Genomic DNA, 19880 nt, shown 5'->3' on the forward strand with positions numbered 1-19880 from the left:
GTCAATTTTTACTGTTTTCGGGCACTTTCTGAAAATAACTTTTTTATTCATTTGAGCATAACTTTTGATTTAATGAACCGAATTCAATTTTTTTTTGCACCTATTCTTCAAAATGAAAATATTTAAGATTTTAAGTTCTTCTTTTTTTCAATGATTTTTTATGGCACTTTGTTGACAACTTCTTCCACGTAAGCTTTGTCAAATTCTTTTTGAAAATGAGTACACAACTTCTTGTTCACGCCACAGAATTTTTTTTTACTCAGGAAAAATCATAGGGTGAAAAATTATTGAAAATTTAGCTGAAAAAGATGGAGACCTGTTGTATATTTTTGGAAAGCTCTTTGTAAATTTCTGTACCCTAACTCGAGATATTAACCCTTTAAAAACAGTGTTTTCAGCTAGAAACAGCTGTTTTGTCCAGTTTTTACACTTTTGGAAGCTCAATATCTCGAGTTAGATACTGAAATCACCTATACTCGCAATATATCACTAATCTTAATTTTTTGAGAGCGTTAAATATACAACAAGTCTCTATTTCCTCAAGCTAAAATTGCCATTAATTTTAATAATTTATTAATAATTTTTGCCTGAGACTGTCATATTTGTCCGAAAATCACACCAAAGTGTCCGAAAAAAATTGGCACCCAAGTTATTTTGATTCTCCTACCCCTTAGAAAATATAAAATATATGATACATAGCTAAATGAATGAAAAACATATTTTTTCTAAAAACAATAATCTTAAATCTTTTCTGATGGCACTGTTTTATATGATTAATCCAAAATTGTAGGACTTTGGGAAAAAAAGAACATAGTTTATTCCTACACTGTGTATCAATTTACTTAATGACTGATAAAATGTGTTTTGAGTTATGCTGTTCTTACTTTATTTTGCAATTAATTTTTGGACATATGTTTTAATGATTTTAAACAAGGAGGTTCTACTATTTGTCTTTTGAATGAAAGAGGCAAAAAGTTGTTGCTTTTTAATGAAAAATCCTTTGAGAGTTAAATTTGCTTGGGAAAACAAAACTCTGCAAAAAAAAACTTCAGAGACGTCTATTATTATAGAGAAAATTGGTTTTTCATGACAAGATGTTATGTATACAGGGTGTTGTCTTCAATGGAGCTAATGAAATACTGATGGCTAGTCATGTTACAGAAATAATAATTTTGCTTAAAAAGCTATTTTCTTCTAGCACACATGGTATGGTCATCAAGAGGTTTCTACAACATATTGTTATATTATTTAAATATTGTTTTAATTTTTCAGCATGAGCAATAGACAGACAAAAAATTAAAATTGTCAATACATAAATCTGTATAAATAAGACACAAAAGGAGCTTCTGAAACAATAATGGTGAATTATAGTGTTGAAATTCTTGCCAAAGTGGTATGCGTTGGGATGGTGTTATTCCAGGGATTAATGTTTAATGGCTACATGGTATTGTTCCATAATTCTTTATGGTGGTTATGGAGTATAGTTGATGGTCTCTTGATTTTGTCATGGACTATTTTATTGGTTGTTGTATGGAGAGCTTACCGTAAAAAAGAAAAAGCAAAAGAAACCCAAGACTTGGTGGATGGAGTAGATTTAACTAAATTTCCAGATGAAATCAAGTATGCGTATATTGTTTGGATTGTATATGCATTATGTCTGGTACCTCGCCTTATCATTCTATATCGCAGAGATGTCTCGAATTTGTTGGAGAAAAATATATTGGGTCCCAATTTTTGTAAAATTGCTACATCCTGTACGCCATTGATATTCATGCTTTTGGTGTATGCTTTACATGATGCTAAACAAGTTGCAACTAGGAAATATTTCTTAGCATCAATGGTTGGGTCTGTAACCTTAGATTTGTTTGACAGCATTGATTTGCTTGAGTTTTTATTCGAAAAAGAAGACCAACGATTATACCCTCGACCAATTTTAGATGCTACCCTCGCATTTGCTTGCATCAATATTTTTCTTCCATCATTAGCATTAATGGAGATTAAAGTGAACAGATTTGATGGACAGGTTGGATCGCTACCGTTCAAAATCTTTTATGAGGGGTGCTTCGTTTTCCTTGTAAACATACCAAATTTATTGATTCGTTCTATATTATGGCATCAGTATAACGCTGACGTGTCTGTCCTTATCATGAAAAATGTAATGTGCATTTGTTTGGGATTAGGAGAAATTATACGTTATTTTACAGAGGAAAGACCAAAGCAGTGTCCTAAATGTGGGTTGTGGTATGAACGAGAATTTTATGATAAACATTTTGCAAGTTGTACTGCTATGGAACGAACTCCTCTAAATCAGGAATTGTGAAATTGATGTTTTTCCAGGGAATGATACAACTCTTGGCCTTGTTTATTAAGGGCTTCGTTAATTTTTGTTATGGAATTTTGATGGTTTTCAAAATTTCCTTTTAAATTACATTGGTTATACGAATTTTGGATTTAACAAAACACTTGATCTTATTTTGAAATAGTTTCGACAGTGATATATTCAATCAATAGTGATTCTAAGTTGAATATGCTTAATAGTTATTTAATGTGGAATTGATTGGTTGAAATTATAGATATCAACAAATAACATCTTATGTTATTCTTGACATTGTCAGATCTTATGACATGATTATGGACATTATTGAAACATTGACAACTCTCTTGTATTGAAAAGAGAGGATTTTTTTAAAGAATTTTATAGAATTGTGTTTTGTTTATTGATCTCACATTTCAAATTTTTTTAATTTCTATTACATAGGGCTCTTCCAGAAAAAATTCGTTCAGGGGGTGGAGAATATATATATTTTTTTAAAATGATCTACCTAGACATAATGGATTACTATGGATAGTTTAAAAACAATACAGATTACACGTGTGTTTTGATCACGTGATCAAAATACAACATTTTCGTTTGCGTTACCAGACCAATTGTTATTCTTTGAAAATGCTAATTGATGTTAAAATTGTACCTTTCATTATGCATTTTTATTTCAAGCCTTTGTTTGTTATGTCTAGTTTTCAGACTCTTTTTTTGACAACGCGAAGATTTACTCACATTAAATTCACTACAAACTGTATGATATAAAACGAAATTTTCACGATTTATTTGTATTATAGCGATTTAATCATTTTATTATTCAGTTTTTTTTTAATATGCCAAATACTATATTGCGTTTATAATTTTCTTAAAAGTTTAAAAAAAAAGAATTTTGTATTAGTTAAAATCGATCACGTTATAAAAGCTAATTTTCTTTATTTTTTCATACTCTTTTGACCCTTTCAGCGTTGAGAAAAACTTGGATTATAATTCAAATGTACAGTAAGGGTTTTCAAACTAATTCTAGGGTTTAAAATTAATAAATTAATATCAAGTAAACAAACTTCGAGCATCTTCCTAATTTTTTACTAGGGGAAGCATCTTGGGACCATCTAAGTCATGTGCAAAATTTCAAGTTAATCACTTTCAGCATAACCACTCCTCCGATTTTGCTGAAATTCTGGCTGCAAGTTTGTATTGTCAATACCTAACACTTGTCAAAATCTCAAGTCAATAGCATTTATCAACTCCTAGATACAGTATCCTAGGCCTGATTTCGGCAACGGTCTGTAGATAGCAACAGGTGGCAAAAAATTTCCACGTGCCCCGAAAAACATGTCACGCAAAAAAAAGATCGCCACCGCGCAAAGCAAAAAAAAGTTTTTCTCTTCACCCAATTATTTTTTTCTTTTCTGTGCGAGTGCCAATAAAAACGTAGTATAGGGGGGTTCTTTGTTTTATACTAACCTAGGATCTTCACATAACTTCTGTTTAATTTCATAGGTGAAAAAAACTATGGAATGTAATTTGCTGGTATAAAATGTCCCTTTGCTGCTTTTGAAAGTGAATGGAGATTTTGGTAATGGAGTAGTCAGACGGTTTGTCATTTTTTTATGATTTTTGATCAATACTCAAAGCTTATTACATCACTTGTGTTTAAATTATTGAAATTTTAGTGAAATCACTATATTCAATCAGGTACTCAATGGGTTTTTGAAAAACGTTATTTCAATCGGATTAGATTTCGCGAGATCAAATTTTGCAAGCGAAAAAAATCGCGAAACTTTCTGGATTTAATTTCGCGAGTCAGAGTTTTGAATAATTTCGAGTGGATTTAATTTCGCGAATAAGCCTGAACAAACAGCTGAAAATAGCTATTTTTGCCACAAATGTAGACTTTGGACTGGTTTCTCCGCCGAAAATGCGATTTTAAAAATTTTGTGGTGAATTTAATTTCGCGGGTCAGGAATCTCACACGTTTCGCGGAAATAGCAAAAATTTGCGAAGGTTAATCCGATTAAAGTAGGTCAAAGAAACCTATATAAATCGTGAGAATCTTAATTTCTATAAATAAACAATATTAGAGGGTTTTTATCTTCTCCTCGTAGAATGCTCAATAAGTAAATAGAGCGTTACTATAATAAAGAGTTGACACAATCTCTGTATCAAACTCGGAGTTTCATGGTGCTCAGGCACCAATCATCAGTGAAAAGATTGGTGCCTGAGCACCATGAAACTCTGAGTTTGAAACAGATATTGTGTCAACTCTTTATTATAAATATTGTTCCTCTTTTTCCCGGTCACATTGTAATCAGCACTAAAATCTCAGTCATTATATGGAGACAAAATTAATTTTCGCGAAGTCTTAGCATACCGCTTCCTCAATTTACAGGGATTTTATTTTAAGAACGCATGCACTAAAATTTTCTAAGTAATTATTAGAGACCGTCCGATTTTAATTTTCTCGGGACCGTTTAAAAAATCAAGAATCTCAAAATGAGTTAATATAAATTGGAGAAAAAAGAAAATTTACTCAACTCCGAGTCCAAGTCCAAAATTATTAATTATTTGGTTAAAGGTTCTATTTTTAGTGTTCCCGTTCAGGGTTGCCACGCCTCCTAAAAATCCTAAATTCTCCTAAATTTTGAAAAGTCTCCTAAAATCTCCTTAGGAAATTGAAATTTTGAATACTTTCTCCTAAAATCTCCTAAAAAATATTTTACCATGTTTTCAAAAATCCAATTTACTCTGATTATCAAATTTTCATTGCTAAAAATGATCCTATTCATGGCATACATGATTGTTAACAAAAGCTTTTTACTATGCTTAAAGGTCTTTAAAAACATTGGAAGTTATGAAAATTTTGCAGAATTTTCTCCTCAAAAATCCTAAAATTCTTTTAAAAAGTGTGAAAATCTCCTCAAAACTCCTAAATTTTCCCCCCGTAATTTTCGGTTTCTCCTAAAAAAATAGTTGAAAATCACCTAAAATCTACTAATTCCTCCTAAATTTTGATCAAAACAAAATAGTGGCAACCCTGTAATACCTGGCCCCAGCGAGACAGCAACCTGCCCAGCATGGTTAAATATTTTACATTGTGTGCAAAGGGTGGCTTAAGGTTCCATTAAAATGTTTTTATTTTTATTCAAACAATACTGTTGGACAAATTCCTTTTTTTTTGAAAAATTAACGAGATGAAATTGATCTTTAAATGTTTGTATTTAGTAAATCACCTGAAAAGAAAAGGTCCCACCCAATCTTGTCCTCCACTGAGATCTAAAAATTTCTAAGTCCAACCTATAGTAACGGAAAGTAAATCCAATCGACAGAACAGACTAGGGGGTGCAGACTATGTATTACAAATACATACCTGCTATAAATCTTTACGTTTTCTTTCAGGTAAAAATCAAAATAATGGTGTTTTAATAAAGGAAAATTTCTAATAATGGCTGCCCAGCTGGCACACAACGTTGTTTCAATGTTCATCTAACGTTAAATGGACGCTGTGAACGTTAGATAAACGTTGAAACAACGATGTGTGCCAGCTGGCTGGTCATGTTTTAAGAATAAATAGAGGAGCTTTATTCAGTTTGAGAACAATCTTTCAACAATTTGGAAAAAGCACAGAAATTCGTAAGTATCAATTTCACTGATTTCTCTTAAATGTGTGGGTGTGTGTGTTTGTAGTTTGAGATTGTTATCTACGAATTCCAAAATATGGCTGTTAATTTCTTTTCTCTTAATTCAACGCTTATTTATTAAAAATGGTATTCAGATGTTTCTGGTTTATGTTTCTTTATTTAATTAAATATCTTCTTTACAAGGGATAAATTCCGTGGAGGGGGGCCACTCAAGTTAAACGACCTACCGTACGTGCGGCCCTTAAGGGTCCCTTCTCCAAGCTTACCAAAATGCACAGTAAGGGTCAAAATGAGCAAAGATGAGAAAAGTACACTCTAAGGAGTAAAATTTGACCATATCGTGCCTAAAAACGGTCAAATATCTTAAAGAAAATGCACCGTAAGGGAAGTTTTTTTGCACAAATTTACTCAAATTTGGCTAAATTTTCTTTGCACTGTAAGGGTCTGACTTCAAAGGCCTAATTTTAGGCCGCACGTATGGTCGTTTTCTAATCGAGTGCCCCACCCCCACCGGGACAAAATTTGATAAGTAATTTCAGAAATCTTATAATCTTATTACATGCAAATCTTAAAAGATTTGAAATATACTCCATAAGAAATTATAAATTCTTGGATACAGAAAGTTTTACTAACACAATACTTGTCTTATGAATAATTTTTAAATTTTCATAATAATTTATTTTGCAAACAAAATAATTCATCCATACAACGTCACGTGACTTGGTATTGATTGATACGATGGTAAATGAATTTCGAAGGTATCATAAGGGATCTTTAAATTTGTTTTCGGGATGTCTTAGGATAAAGGCTGCCATCGCAATACACAAACTCATTATGGGAGAACACTTGGCATCGGTGGCAAAAACTATCCTTAGGATCGTAGGTTCGTCCTCTGCACCTCTTTTCCTTGATCAAGACGAAACCATTTCGACAACGCTCTGATTCGATATCATAAAGACGCTTTCTGAAATTGTAATAATTCGAAATATATCGTAATGAAACATTAAAAACAAACATCTTGATATTGCGAATTAGTGGTTTAATTCTAAAAGCTAACCCAGCTGGCACACAACGTTGTTTCAACGTTTATCTAACGTTCACAACGTCCATATAACGTTAGATGAACGTTGAAACAACGTTGTGTGCCAGCTGGGTAAAGAAAATGATTCTTACAAACATTAACTCACCCACAGCACCGTTTGAAAGGTTCTTTTGCCAGTTTCACACCATCACAACAAAATTCTGCAACTCGATCATATCTCTCTCCGCCACCTACAAACATGTGCACAAAAAGCTATACAATTAAAAGTTATTCAAAACTTAACCGTCTGAAGCCTTAGGAGAGTCCCTATTTTAGATTTAAAACTTTTGTGTAGACTAAATTTTACCAATCAATGTCCTCTGGCAAAAATCGCGTAAAAGTGGAAAGAATTTGCAAATGTCGTGAAAGTTATCCACCAAAGAACAGTAGAACAGTATATCATGTATCACAAAAACCTCGATGTAGTTGCGGATAGCAAATAAACAGTCGGTAGAGTCTTCAACAGCAAAAAGCCGCCTGTGGTTCTTGTGCTACATTCACGTGATTGGCAAATACTGAAAGGTTATCTTACAATATCTCCACTTCTGCTTTGCTGTAGGGCATCTGTGGATCACTGGAGTCGGACGAATCTGTTCTCCGAGAGTTATACCAAATAGAAGAACCACCAAAGATATTGATAGAACAAATCTAGCCATGATGATAGAATGTCGCACTTTGCCTATTATAGCTTGAATAACCACACTTAAAAGCACTAGCAAATGTTATTTACACGTACTTAAGGTTGAAATTAAAGCAAGCGATGTGCAGCTATGTCCAGGGGCGTATGTAGGATTTTTAGGATACGCTGCAAAAAAGATTCAGCTATATATAGTGATTCAGGAAATTTGCTCCAAGCATCTAAAGCCATTTGACGAGTCTTGACTTTTAACGTTTTGACACTAACAGCCATCAAATCCCGGGCAAACCCTGCATTTTGACCTCATCCAGGTCTTTCTGCAAAATCGCTTTTGTACACAAAATCTAAAATACAGACTCGAATTCACGCTTCCTGTAACGCGACTTGATAAACAGTTTTCTTATATTTACCGCGGACTTTAAGTCAGTAAAATAAATCTAATGACACTAACTAATGATCCGGAAAAACTCCGGGTAGGCTAAAAACAAGCTGCGACAAAAAAGACTCTGGAGCATACCCTGCGAGTGCATGTTTTGCAGGGGTGTCGCACCGCCCCTGATGTCTACCGGCATTGGCCTTTTTATACTGATCGCTCTACCTAGAAAAAAGTTTTTTGAACAAACACTATGTACCATATTATTTTAATGGTCTTTTTGTGTTCCCTTTTTGCTTCATACGAGTCAAAGGTCGATATAATGCATTTTTCCTTCTTTCTTACTCAATTTCTTTGCCACTTTTTCCTATATATCCCTGATAAAAATATTGTTAATGTCGATCCAACATCCGTTAAAATGAAAATCGAAATAACATTTTGTGACAGGATTTTCTTACTTTAGTGGGTGGGGTTACGACCTTACCTAAAAGACGATGTTTGACTTGAATCTCCTAGAAAGTGGTTCCACAATATTTCCGCACCCATTGACCTTTTTTTCTTGTAACTCTCCCATGTATATCTGCTGCTATTTATTAGGGAATGACTTATAATGAAAATTGACTTACAGATCTTTGGTGCTTTAAAGTTGTTATACCTGTTTCATATCAGACACATATTTCATATCAGGACAGTGTCTTTCTATTGTTATATTGTGCTGATATAAACAAAACGATGTTTTTCTTTTCCTCTTTCTGACCAATCTTGCTCCACATCCGTGTTAATCCAATGTGAAAAAGCTTGTGAGTTAAAAGTGATGAGCAAGCAAACGATATCAATCTTATTTAAAAACAAAACCTTTAGGAACCGAGATTTAATTTTGAAAAGAAAAACAAGTATGGTATGTTTTGGTCTGAGATAGCCCTTGCAAAGGGACTGGGTATTTTTAAATCAATAATATTGGTCTTTATCATTATTAATGAATACAACGTTCGTTTTCAAAGTAATTTTAGTTACCATCGGAATTGAATATCTATTGTTTGAACCATGGATTTATCATAGAGACTCTGGATAAACATCGAATGAAACGGTGGAGAGTGAAACTGTTATCTTTCCACTGTTTCAGAAAAGATTTTGAAAAATGATATACTCTATAATTTCTAAAAAATTCTCTAACTATTTTACTTCTGCTGGCCAAAAGTTTGAAAACAAGCTAGAATACAAAGCGGATACATGTTTTTTTATAAGCATATAAAAATCCGAAAACAGGCTCAGAGATGCTTAGTTCGAAAGCCTAATAAAGCTAGGAAAATGCTTGAGGGATGCTTATATCCAAAGCAAAAATTTAGGGAAATTCTGAAAAGTTTTAAAATTCCAGCCAAAAAAAAGCCACAATCAGGAAAAAACATTTTTCATAGGCTTGCTATATGCTTAATTTTTCCCCATATCTGAGCCTAGATATGCTTACAAGTGCAATGCTTATAAAAAACATGTACATTTATTAAATCTGGTGTGAGCAAAACATCATCAGACGAGTAAAATCAAACAAAATGCTTATAATGACACGACATTTTAGTTGGGAAAGTTGTTCTTATATTTTTCCGAGAAGAGCTAAGATTGACATATGTTAGACGTGTGTCTCATAGCTCAACTGTAGTATTAAAATCTTTTGGTGGCACGTGGTGGCACGATGGATTTTTTGAGGTTGAAGTTTAGAAATTTCTGGTGTCAATATTCAATTTCTTATACATAGGATGTTTTTGTATCTTTCTTGCGATTTTGAACGTCATAACGACGTATATCGCTCTAAGTGTCTCTCAAAAAATATTTATTAAGTATAATACTGTTTTTATTCTCAAAAAATTGCCATTCCAATTTCAGTTGTTATGTTTCAATACTTGACACATTGTTTGTCTAAAATGCGGACTGCTATGAACCTCATGATTCTCTTCATGTTTTTGTTCAATTTCAGGTAAAAGGAAATCTTCTGGTCTGTATTTTACACGTTGCTGAGATTTTTTACTACTACTCAACCGAGCTGAAGATTGCCTTCTTGGTTGTTTCAAGTCTGTTGTTGATGTTTTCCAAGTCGAAAGATTAGACCATGACCTGGCCCGTCTTATATGACGCTTATCCAACGTGGCATTAGCCTGGAGCTGTGGAATTTCGTCGACATCTGAGCTAGTGACAATGGACGCTGGTTGACAGGTAAGCAAACGATGACGTAATGTTTTCCAATATTCTGGATCATTTTTCTCATCTTTATGCTCGTCCGGGATGCTTCCGTTGCTTTTCGATTTCCGTAATTCGGTATGACTGACCGGTTTATATATATTACTTGGAGATGAATTAGAACGATCTCGGAAATTTGGCTCAACAGACAGACAACTAGCTGTGCATGGCCGATGTAGATTCTCATGACTTCCAGTTAAAAAGGGACTTCGATTCTCTTTACCCTTGGAAAGGCCTCCTTTACTATTTATACATTCAGACTCAGCTGAACGTCGTCTCAAACTGTCTTTTAAAAGTGTTTTTCGTATATCAGTATGCTCAACCTTGCCGGCTGTTGTTGCACTCAGAGGCGACTGTGGTGGTGAGATGACAATTTGACATAGATTGTTATTGTTATTGGTTGTGTTAGAATGTGTTGGCGGATGTGGAATGAAAATATTCTCGTGTTGTTGATGGCGGTAGTGGTGATAATTCTGGTGGTGGTGCAGTAAAGGAGATAACGCCATTCTTCAGGACCAACGAGGTTTGTCAATTTCTCTTTGTTTCCTTTTTCTATTTGTTGTTCTTCTTTTCTTGGTTTCTAAAAAGTAAAACAAAGTAGAGTCTCTTTAACTGCCAAATGTCTCCTTAACTCGAAAAAAGTTTTCTAGTCCCTTCAGTTAACAACGCCGTATAAACTATACTCCATTATCTTGAAATTTCCATAATTCGAACGAGTTTACATTCCTCGTGCGTGTTTGAGCTATGAAGACTCACACTTTCTGTCACCTTTTAATACCTTAACAAGGTGTTAGTCATTCAATGGTAAAGAGCAAATTGAAATCGAGCACCTTTAATTTTACATATGAACTTACACTTTCCCCTGTGAACTAACTTCTTCCCTCAAGGCCGGGGTGAACGCTTTTAATTTCTCTCTGTCGGACGGAATATTGGAATCGTTACCTCGGCCTGCCTTTTATAATCCTAAAAATTCTTCAAACTGTTTTGCTATTAACTGTTAGTTTTTAATTTACTTATCAAGCGGACAACTTCTTATCTAAAACGCTTTATGTTCCAAACAAACTTGCTTTTCTAATACGTATTTGTTAGTCAATAATAACTGCGAGTAAAATGCGCCGCTTTTGCATGGGTTGTTAGTGTAACCTAACTGTGTTTAAAATATAAACTATAAGCTGGCGAATGAAAACCACGAAAATCAGTGGACTTTGTTTGTACGAGAAAAAAAGCTTTGTACGAATTACGCATGCTGATTTGCTGTTGATTTGGATTTAATTCTCTCTGGAGCAGTGCACTGGTCAAATGGTTATTTGTAGACTAATTCCCAGCCCATCAGAGTACAAGAATCACTTTGACTTCGTAACAAAGAGATTCAAACAGCTTCTTGATGATAAAGAGAAATTCAAAATAAGAAACCCTAGGTTTATTTAGGCTTCTCCCACCCTTTAAAACGAACTCAAAATATACTGATTTTGTAAAGGCGTACGATTAAAACTAAACTTCTTCCAGTGCATAAAGAGAATAACGACCCTTTGCCTTGAATTTACCTCTAAACATTGATTGAGTCAAATCCGTTTCAAATCTTTGGGCCTTAAATTTGAAACTGAAATCCATCTTTAAATTAAGTACTTTTAAAACAGGAAAAATGGATATACAAAGGACCGATACACTTCTATTTACGTTGAATATCAAGTCAAAGTACTTCAAAAGTTTGTTTATTCTAAAAATGAATAACGGAAATCAGTAGAAGTAACAAAGTCTTTCAAAATTTTAAAGTGTATCGATTCATGATGTGCACTACTGCAATGTCTTCTGACAATACATCACGGACCCAATAGCTGGTTGGTTCCATGCGACTTAAAATTAGTCAATACGTCACTTTCAACCAATCAGTTATTGGGCTTTTCCAGAAAAAAATCGTGCACCCCCTGTTGAGGAGGTCCATTTCTGTTCCAAGGGGGTAAGGTTTGAAATGCAGTGGAATTCCATAAGGGTAGACAAAAATCCGTCAAAAATAAACGGAATTCCAAGGGTGTAATGATTGAAAATTTGTAAAAATTCGGAATTCCAGAGGGGTATGATCCTAAAATTGCCTGGAATTTCAAGGGGGTAGGTCACAAAAGGTTGGACCTCCTCAACAGGGGGTGCACGGTTTTTTTCTGGAAAAGCCCATTGGGTCCGTGGAAGACATTGCAATGGTGCATATTATGAATAAGAAAAGAAGGCGCCAAAAAATGAATTGCCAATAATCCCGTGAATGATATGGATAAGAATCTTCTTATCTCAGATGAGCGATCAAGGTCAGGGGGCCGAGTTAAAGCTGGGAGCAACCCGTCAAACATTCTTCAAACATTTGAGGTTTTTATGTTTGATAGTTTGCGCGGACTCTTCAAACATTTTTTTAGCAATGTCTTCTTTTATAACGTCAGTTTTGGTTTGGAATGGAAAACGTCAATAGAACGACTTCATATGTTTGAAGAAATTATGAACTTGCTCAAACATTGTTTCAAACATTTTTGGAGATTTTGTTGTTGAAATGATACGAATTTTGACCCCGCAAACCATCCAACAACGATTTCAAGCATGAAACGTCACGATGTTTGAAGAACAATGTTTGACGGTTTGCTCCCAGCTTAAAGGAACTATATTTTGCTGAAATTCTTATTGAGTTCGCTTGATGTTAAAAAATTATTTGAGTTTTTAATTCACTTACACGTCATTGTCTTTGTATTCATCCATTGTTGAAACTAATGTTGATTAACGTTTTGTTATATTCACATCTATAAATAAATATAATATACAATATAAAATTAATTCGAAAAGTGTATAAACATGTTCATGGTATAAATAAATGAACCTCAAATTTGAAGGCCAAAGACTCGAGCTTCGAGCTTTTTACTTCTGGAGAGAAAATATTTAAACCTACAGTGAAGCTCGCAGTGAAGAGAGTAAAACCTATACAAGGACAGGGATATTCGATAGTCTAAAAGACTTGAGGCTATGAAACGTTATGAAAAATATCTTTCACAATACACGCTTTTGTTTTTATTAGAGCACACCAAACCAAACCAAACCACATTTTGGTTACTGTTAAAGTTGGATGTTCTCATTTTTTCAACCACTTTAAGCCTTAGATGTTCTTATTGATGCTCTTATATATACGAGTCCAAATAACAAAAGAATGCATTGTTTCTATATAGCCCTAATAACCCCCGGAATTTCATTTTAATACCCAAGCATAACGAGAACGCTATTCGGACGTTGAAACAATGCTGAAATAATATTGTGTGCTTGGGACACCTTTTATTAAAGGGTTGAAAATCCGCCCTTGCAGCAGAAATTCTTTTCTTAATTTCAGCCTAGGCACGCTCTTAAGATGTTCTTAAATTTTCGAAATCAAAAGATACTAATTAGCTTAGTCATAAAAATATTCGAAAACATGCTCGAAAAAAAAACAATACCAGCCTCATTTTTTTTTCTTTTTTTTTTTATTGTTCTTAAAAAGAAGTGTGTATACAAAAAATTATGTTAGTTTTCCAACTCGTCATATTCTAAACGAACTCTGTCAATTAAAATATGCATATCATCGGGGGGACATCGTCGTCAGAAACAGTCATATCTTCTTCTCGTATTTCGTACTGATTGGAATCTTTAGCCTCTCTTTTTTCCAGCATATCGTAGAAATCTTCAACAGCGTCAAGGTTTTTACAAAGATTTGCTTGCATAGTTTTCAGATTAGAAAAAATAGGAGTGATTCCCTCTTCTAAGGGTATGCGTTTTTTTAGGATTTTTATTTATCTTTTTACAAAAGTTTTGATATTCTTTGTCAACGAAAAATTTAGATTTATTTAATTTATCTAATCCTTCCGATAGTTTTTTTTTTTCTCTAATCCTTTAAGCTTGCTTTTATCATTTTCACCAAAACCCGTACTATCAGTTTCAGCTATCTTTTGTAATTTTCTTTCCCCTTCATATTGTAGCAAAATAGTTTTTCTGAGAGTCCAAGCAGTATCGATTACACCAGTTTGCGACCAGATCCCCCATCCAACCATTTGGAAGTCTCTCTCGATTTTTGTCATTATAATATTATGATATTCCATTCTTTCTTTCTCAAATAGACCAGTTGCCTGTTGCCTGCTCGATTTCGCTAAAGGAAAATGGTTTTAGTTTTAATGGGTTTGTTTCTGAGTCATCCAATCGAGTATCATAACTCGACTTGCCGACATAAGTCAGAGCTTTTTTTGCTGATATTGTTGAGACGAGTTTTCAGTTGTTGGAGTCGCGAAGGCAAAAGAATCTTGAACGGTAATAGGTGCAGATTTTGTACATTTTCTAATCGGTGTGGACTTTTCGGTGGGAACAGATAGTTCGTTGTTAGTAGCGTTTTCATTGGAAATTGACTTTAACTTTGATTGGTTTGGTGTTATTTCAATCACTATTTGCTTCTCAAATACACTTTTTTCAGAATTTTTTGCGATGTGTTTGAGCTTATTTAATTTTTTTGGGACAATAATATTTTCTCACCGAAAAGCAAGAAATAAAAATTTTAAATACCATGCTCATCGATTAGATTATTTTGTCTATATTTTCTAAACTATTTTCTTCGTCTTCCGTTGATATAAAGCCAATTATTTTATCATTAGCGCCATCAAGCAAAAGAATCATTTTAGCTCTATGAAAATTAAATAAAACTAAATTTATTTGATCAAAATCAAGAAAGCATCTTTCACGAGGTTGAAGGAATTTACTTTAGTTAAAAATTAACAAAAGAAGAAATTTTACGGAAATGACATACACGACAAGACACGAGCCATAAGGTGTCAAAATATTAATCTTTTTATAAAAATAATACAATTTACGCTTTAAATTTGATACAATAGAACAGAAACTTGGGCTCTATTCAAAAGATTTATTACGAAATCCTAGCTATAAAGAGAGAAAATATTTTTGTTTTCAAAGATAATGCAATTTTTACTATTAAACTTATTTCATGCAATTGAAAAAAAAGATTTCTTCCAATTCCTTTCACCAACTTAGGGCTCAAATTACGGGTTTATTTTTTACGAATTGGACCCGCGAATTTTTTTCCGACCTACGAAGGCACGCAACCCACGCAATTTATCACACTCCAAAAATCTGCGTTAACATTCGGTAACATTTGAATTTTTCTGAATCTTAATACACGCAATCATTTTGCACCCGGGGGGGGGGGGGCAGCTGGGCAAAATGACCGACGGGTATGTGCGGGCCCTAAGGGTACCTTTTCCAAGATGTTTAAAATGCACTGTAAGGGTCGGAAAAACTAAAGATGCAATGTAAGGGTAGAAATTTCAGAAAATTCTTGAAAAATCGAGATATTTTGCTCAAAAATGCTAGAATTTTGACCATTTTTTGCACGAAAAGGATTGAAAATTTGGGGGAAGATTTTCGGCCCGCACATACCGTCAGTCCGCAAAGCCAGTGCCCCCCCCCCCCCCGGGATTTTGCACAACATTATACGATCGAAAATTATTTCAGCACATTTTTAATTAGGTTTTTTTTTAATGAGTAGTAAATTTATTATTCTCGTAAAAAGCTCGGAGGCATTTCCGACATGCTTACAAAAGATAAACATTATCAAAAATTAAAAAGATTTATAAAATGGACAAAGTTTCAAAATGGGAGGTCGTCACTAGTCCGACACTTTCTAGTCCGACAGTAGAAATGTCCGACGTTGGATTTGACGAATGCGTCAGTATTCCGACAACAATTTTGTCCGACAACGAGTCAAAAAAAAACATATAAATCGCTGAAGAGGAGACACGTCTTTTATAAGCAACCACGTTCCGACTTTGAGGTTGGGCTCCTAAACCCGACTTTTCTTAAATTTTGGGAAGCTTATTAGGATTATGCTTTCAAGAGTCAAGAAATTGGATTTAGCTGTTTTTACGATCCCTCTTTTTTTTGACGGGGGTGGGGGCTGGAATTAAAGTTTGTAATTTACAACCCTTATAGCATAATTCTGAACATGCAAAAAGGAACACTTAAAGACAGTGCATTCTTTTTGTAATAAATTATTTTTACGCAAATTTGATTGGTCCTTTATTTCTAATTATGTCAAAATGCCGCCAAAATGAACTTTTATTAATATTATCTCAGTGAAAAACCCTTATTCAACATTCGACACTCTAAAATCTTTCGTTTTCGGACAAAAGTGATATCGGAAAAAAAGACTTCTAAATTGTAAATTTATTTTATAGATTCGGACTATTTTACTGTCGGAATAAAAAGTGTCGGACTAGTGACATGCACCCTTCAAAATGTTTATTAATTATTGATAACAATTGAAAATTGATAACTAATAACTACGGAATAACTATTATTTAATTTTGAATAATATTCCCTTCCAATTTTTATTCTTGGAATTGATTTGCGAAAACTAAAAAAGTAGAAACAGCACAGAGAGCACAAAAATGACTAAACTTTTTCATGAAAACCTTGCCATCTTTGGATATTTAAAGAATCATTTTTCCGCTTATTCCAACCTAAGCTAAGAGTACTTTTCTCATATTGCAGGATCTTCGTCATCAATTCCGACGACAACGGCCGTTACCATGACGATGACGTATATTCCCATCCAGACGACGAACACGAACAACAAATTACTCTACGTGCCCGTCCACAGTCAATCATCCAATCACCGACAACCGGTTATGTTGTATCCCGGTAATCCGCCAATCAAAAATGGGAAACCGATCGGATTACCACACCAACTGTTGCAAGGCAACAAGAATGTCTTAGTTATGCCTAGCAACAAAATAGATGGTGCTTTCACTACGGTTCGCATTCAAGGGACGTCTCAAAACACAGTACAAAGTCCACAAATGACGTCATCATCATCGAATGTCCGACATCCAGCAGCCAATGAACAGCTAAGAAATGATCACGTGATAGGTGATAAGCCTATCAAAATAGATTGTATGGATGATAACGTCATTAAAAGAGAAGGAAAAGTTGAGGAAAAAGAGAACGAGAATAATAAACGAACCTTTCAACAAATAAGCCACGAGAATCATTTGCAAAACAACGACTTGGTACCAGTGCACAAGAAGAAACGTGGTCGACCGCCCTCGTGTGAGTTTCATGAATCTTTTGTCTGTTTTCAGGGCCCGTGGAAGCATTTTCATATTAGCCATTGTTCATTGTTCTTCCGTCTCAGTGAATTATTTAAAGAGGCTTTTCCGTCTCAAAGATCTGCATAATTCTCCAAAAGACGGCAAGACGTCTCAGAGAACAACCTTGCTTCGACCACTGATCAGCCCATTGTAATGGCAATGACGTCATTTGGGATCGCTCATATTTTATGGTCTTGTTTTGCCTGGAGGTCTAGGTGTGGACCTATAGGAGCATTAATTAATGGGGCAAAAGGGGAAATATGGAGACATGAACAGATTACCCAAAAATTTCCAAATGAAAGCATCTAGATTATTCTCTAGTCAAGGAAATCTTAAAATGAGATTGCTGTCCTCCCGGCTGCTACAGGCCTATCTAGTTATGTCATCTTTGTCATTAAAAATATCCTTAAACAAAGCTATTTGAACAAATGTTTGCCCACGGACGGGGTGTGCTACTAATCTTAGAATAGTAAAATATGGGTTCATTTGTTAATGTTAAGGATGGAACATTGGTTATTAATTTATTTCTGTTTTCAGCGAGCAAACTCCTGCACAAAAGTTTCCGACCAGCAGACAACACTAATCCTATCACCTTGGCTAACCGTGTCCTGAAAGATGCGTTCTATAAAAGTAAGTCAATGTATTGTAGATTCTATTCCACCTCAACAAACATCATTAGCGAGGTTATGTATCTGAAATTCTCTACTTCTACGGTTAGTAGCGGCGAGGGAGATGACCAGTAAGGCAAGTAATGGCGGTTGTAAACAAGTTCGATATTTGACGTACGACATTATGTCGACTTTGCTTATACGGCGTTTTGGTGTTTTTCCCGTACAGTCCAAAGTAGACAACGACATGTCGCATTTGGTGACGACCCGTATGCCCGCAACCGTAGCCGTAGAATATCTCCGATACATAATCTCTCTATTTAAATATAAGTCCCAAGGGCTTCGATGTGTAAGCTCAACCGGCGTTTGCGACTACGGGAACCGAGTAGTTATTATTGTCTTTTTATATTTCTCGATATTTCCCTGGAATTTTCATGAACAGTTTGTAATTTATATATTTTTTTTTCGTTTGATTCGTAGAGCAACAGCAAATTCAGAACCAGCTACAAAGTTACATCGATGAACATCTATCCAAATGTCCGGAATGGCCGGAAAACCCGGGACACTGGACGTCCGGTGAATTGTTCAAATTCCTCTCGGTCACGGATTGTGCTTCTTTTGCCGACATTCTGAAAGACGAGGTGATTAAGTCTTTCTTTTTCGAGAACGATAATTTGTGAGTTAAACTTTAACCGGATTAAATTTCGCCAGATTAAATTTCGCGAGCTAAGAAAATCGCGAAATTTTCTGGATTTAAGCCAGAAAACAGCTGAAAATAGCCATTTTTTGCCATAAATGGAGACTTGGAACTAGTTTCTCCGCCAAGAATACAATCTTAAAAGTTTTGTGGTGGATTTAATTTCGTGAATCAGGAATCTCACGCGTGTTCGCGAGTTTTAATTTCGCGAAAATGGCAAAAATTCGTGAAATCGCGAAATTTAATCTCGCGAAAATTAATCCGATGAAAGTATCCACTCTTGGTCAGTAGCATGGAGTTGCAGAGGGCACACTTTGCCGTTTTTACTTATAAAAATTGGAGGAAAATATCCAAAAAGAGGGAACGCTAAAATACACCCCCTTCTCACAGACCCGGTAGGTTTTTTTTAGCCAGTGGGGATAAAAACAGCGGACTGAAACTCGATAGGGATTGATATTCCCATATTTTTATGGTTGAGTATTTCAATTCTTTTGTTTTTAAGTCAGAGAATTTAGTGGGAATGGGGAAAAAGCGTCATATTTTGCAACGAGGATTGGTCTATTTGATCATTTTCAGTGGGGACAAAAATTGGAGGATAATTTTTTACTGGGGGCAATATTTTTGACAATTTTTCCAGTGAGAGGTGTTTCCAGTGGATTTGTGAGAAGGGGGCGCTAAAATACAAACAACTCCTCAGTTTACCCCAAATGGTTGGTCCTTTTTTCTCTTTTGAATTTCTATCTAGGACCTGTCCATTATACCATGCTGATGCTAAAATGATACTTTATAGAATTAGAAATTTTACCAGCTTAGAATTGGGGAAGAAGTTTGAATACATAATTTTCTCTGTCACTGCAGGAAATCGATGGAAAATCGTTTCTTTTGTTAACACGCGAAGCGCTGATGGAATTCAAAGGTATCCGTTTAGGTCCAGCTCTCAAAATTGCCGGTTATTCAGCGTATCTTCGAGCTAGAAATCGAATCCTGAACATTGAACGAGTTTCGAATCGTCAAGTACATAGAACTCCTTCTACAAATTCCCCAAACGTATCACGTGCTCAGATGACGTCACAAGAGAGAAAAGATAACACTGCATTGGAGGAATTCCCGAATAGTATTCCAACTTTAAGCATAGTTATGCTTTAA

At 34.7% G+C, this 19880-nt stretch overlaps 2 protein-coding genes and 2 long non-coding RNA genes across 5 annotated transcripts; 3 read left to right on the forward strand and 1 right to left on the reverse strand.

The window, feature by feature from the left end:
• The first annotated feature begins 1269 nt into the window (after window positions 1-1269).
• LOC136816055 (transmembrane protein 121B-like) lies at window positions 1270-3123 on the forward strand. Its single transcript, XM_067072488.1, has one exon. The coding sequence runs from the start codon at window positions 1358-1360 to the stop codon at window positions 2318-2320; it is 963 nt and encodes a 320-aa protein (XP_066928589.1). The 5' UTR covers window positions 1270-1357; the 3' UTR covers window positions 2321-3123.
• A 698-nt stretch (window positions 3124-3821) lies between these two features.
• On the forward strand, window positions 3822-10739 carry LOC136816057 (uncharacterized). 2 transcript variants are annotated; one of them, XR_010847795.1, is made up of 3 exons: window positions 3822-3915; window positions 10019-10254; window positions 10538-10739. It is a non-coding gene; the product is annotated as an uncharacterized lncRNA (long non-coding RNA). The 2 variants fall into 2 exon arrangements; XR_010847794.1 differs by having other exon boundaries at window positions 10592-10739.
• LOC136816056 (uncharacterized) lies at window positions 6614-7630 on the reverse strand. The gene is made up of 3 exons (XR_010847793.1): window positions 7572-7630; window positions 7146-7230; window positions 6614-6922 (listed from the first exon to the last, which is right to left on the reverse strand). It is a non-coding gene; the product is annotated as an uncharacterized lncRNA (long non-coding RNA).
• Window positions 10740-15978: 5239 nt separating the features above from the next.
• Window positions 15979-19880, forward strand: LOC136816072 (uncharacterized). The gene is made up of 5 exons (XM_067072505.1): window positions 15979-16009; window positions 16831-17388; window positions 17967-18059; window positions 18518-18678; window positions 19593-19880. The coding sequence occupies exons 1-5, from the start codon at window positions 15979-15981 to the stop codon at window positions 19878-19880; spliced, it is 1131 nt and encodes a 376-aa protein (XP_066928606.1).

This window comes from Clytia hemisphaerica, unplaced genomic scaffold, assembly GCF_902728285.1.
Source record: "Clytia hemisphaerica strain Z4C2 unplaced genomic scaffold, Clytia hemisphaerica genome assembly, whole genome shotgun sequence".
In the NCBI taxonomy this organism is placed as follows: domain Eukaryota; kingdom Metazoa; phylum Cnidaria; class Hydrozoa; order Leptothecata; family Clytiidae; genus Clytia; species Clytia hemisphaerica.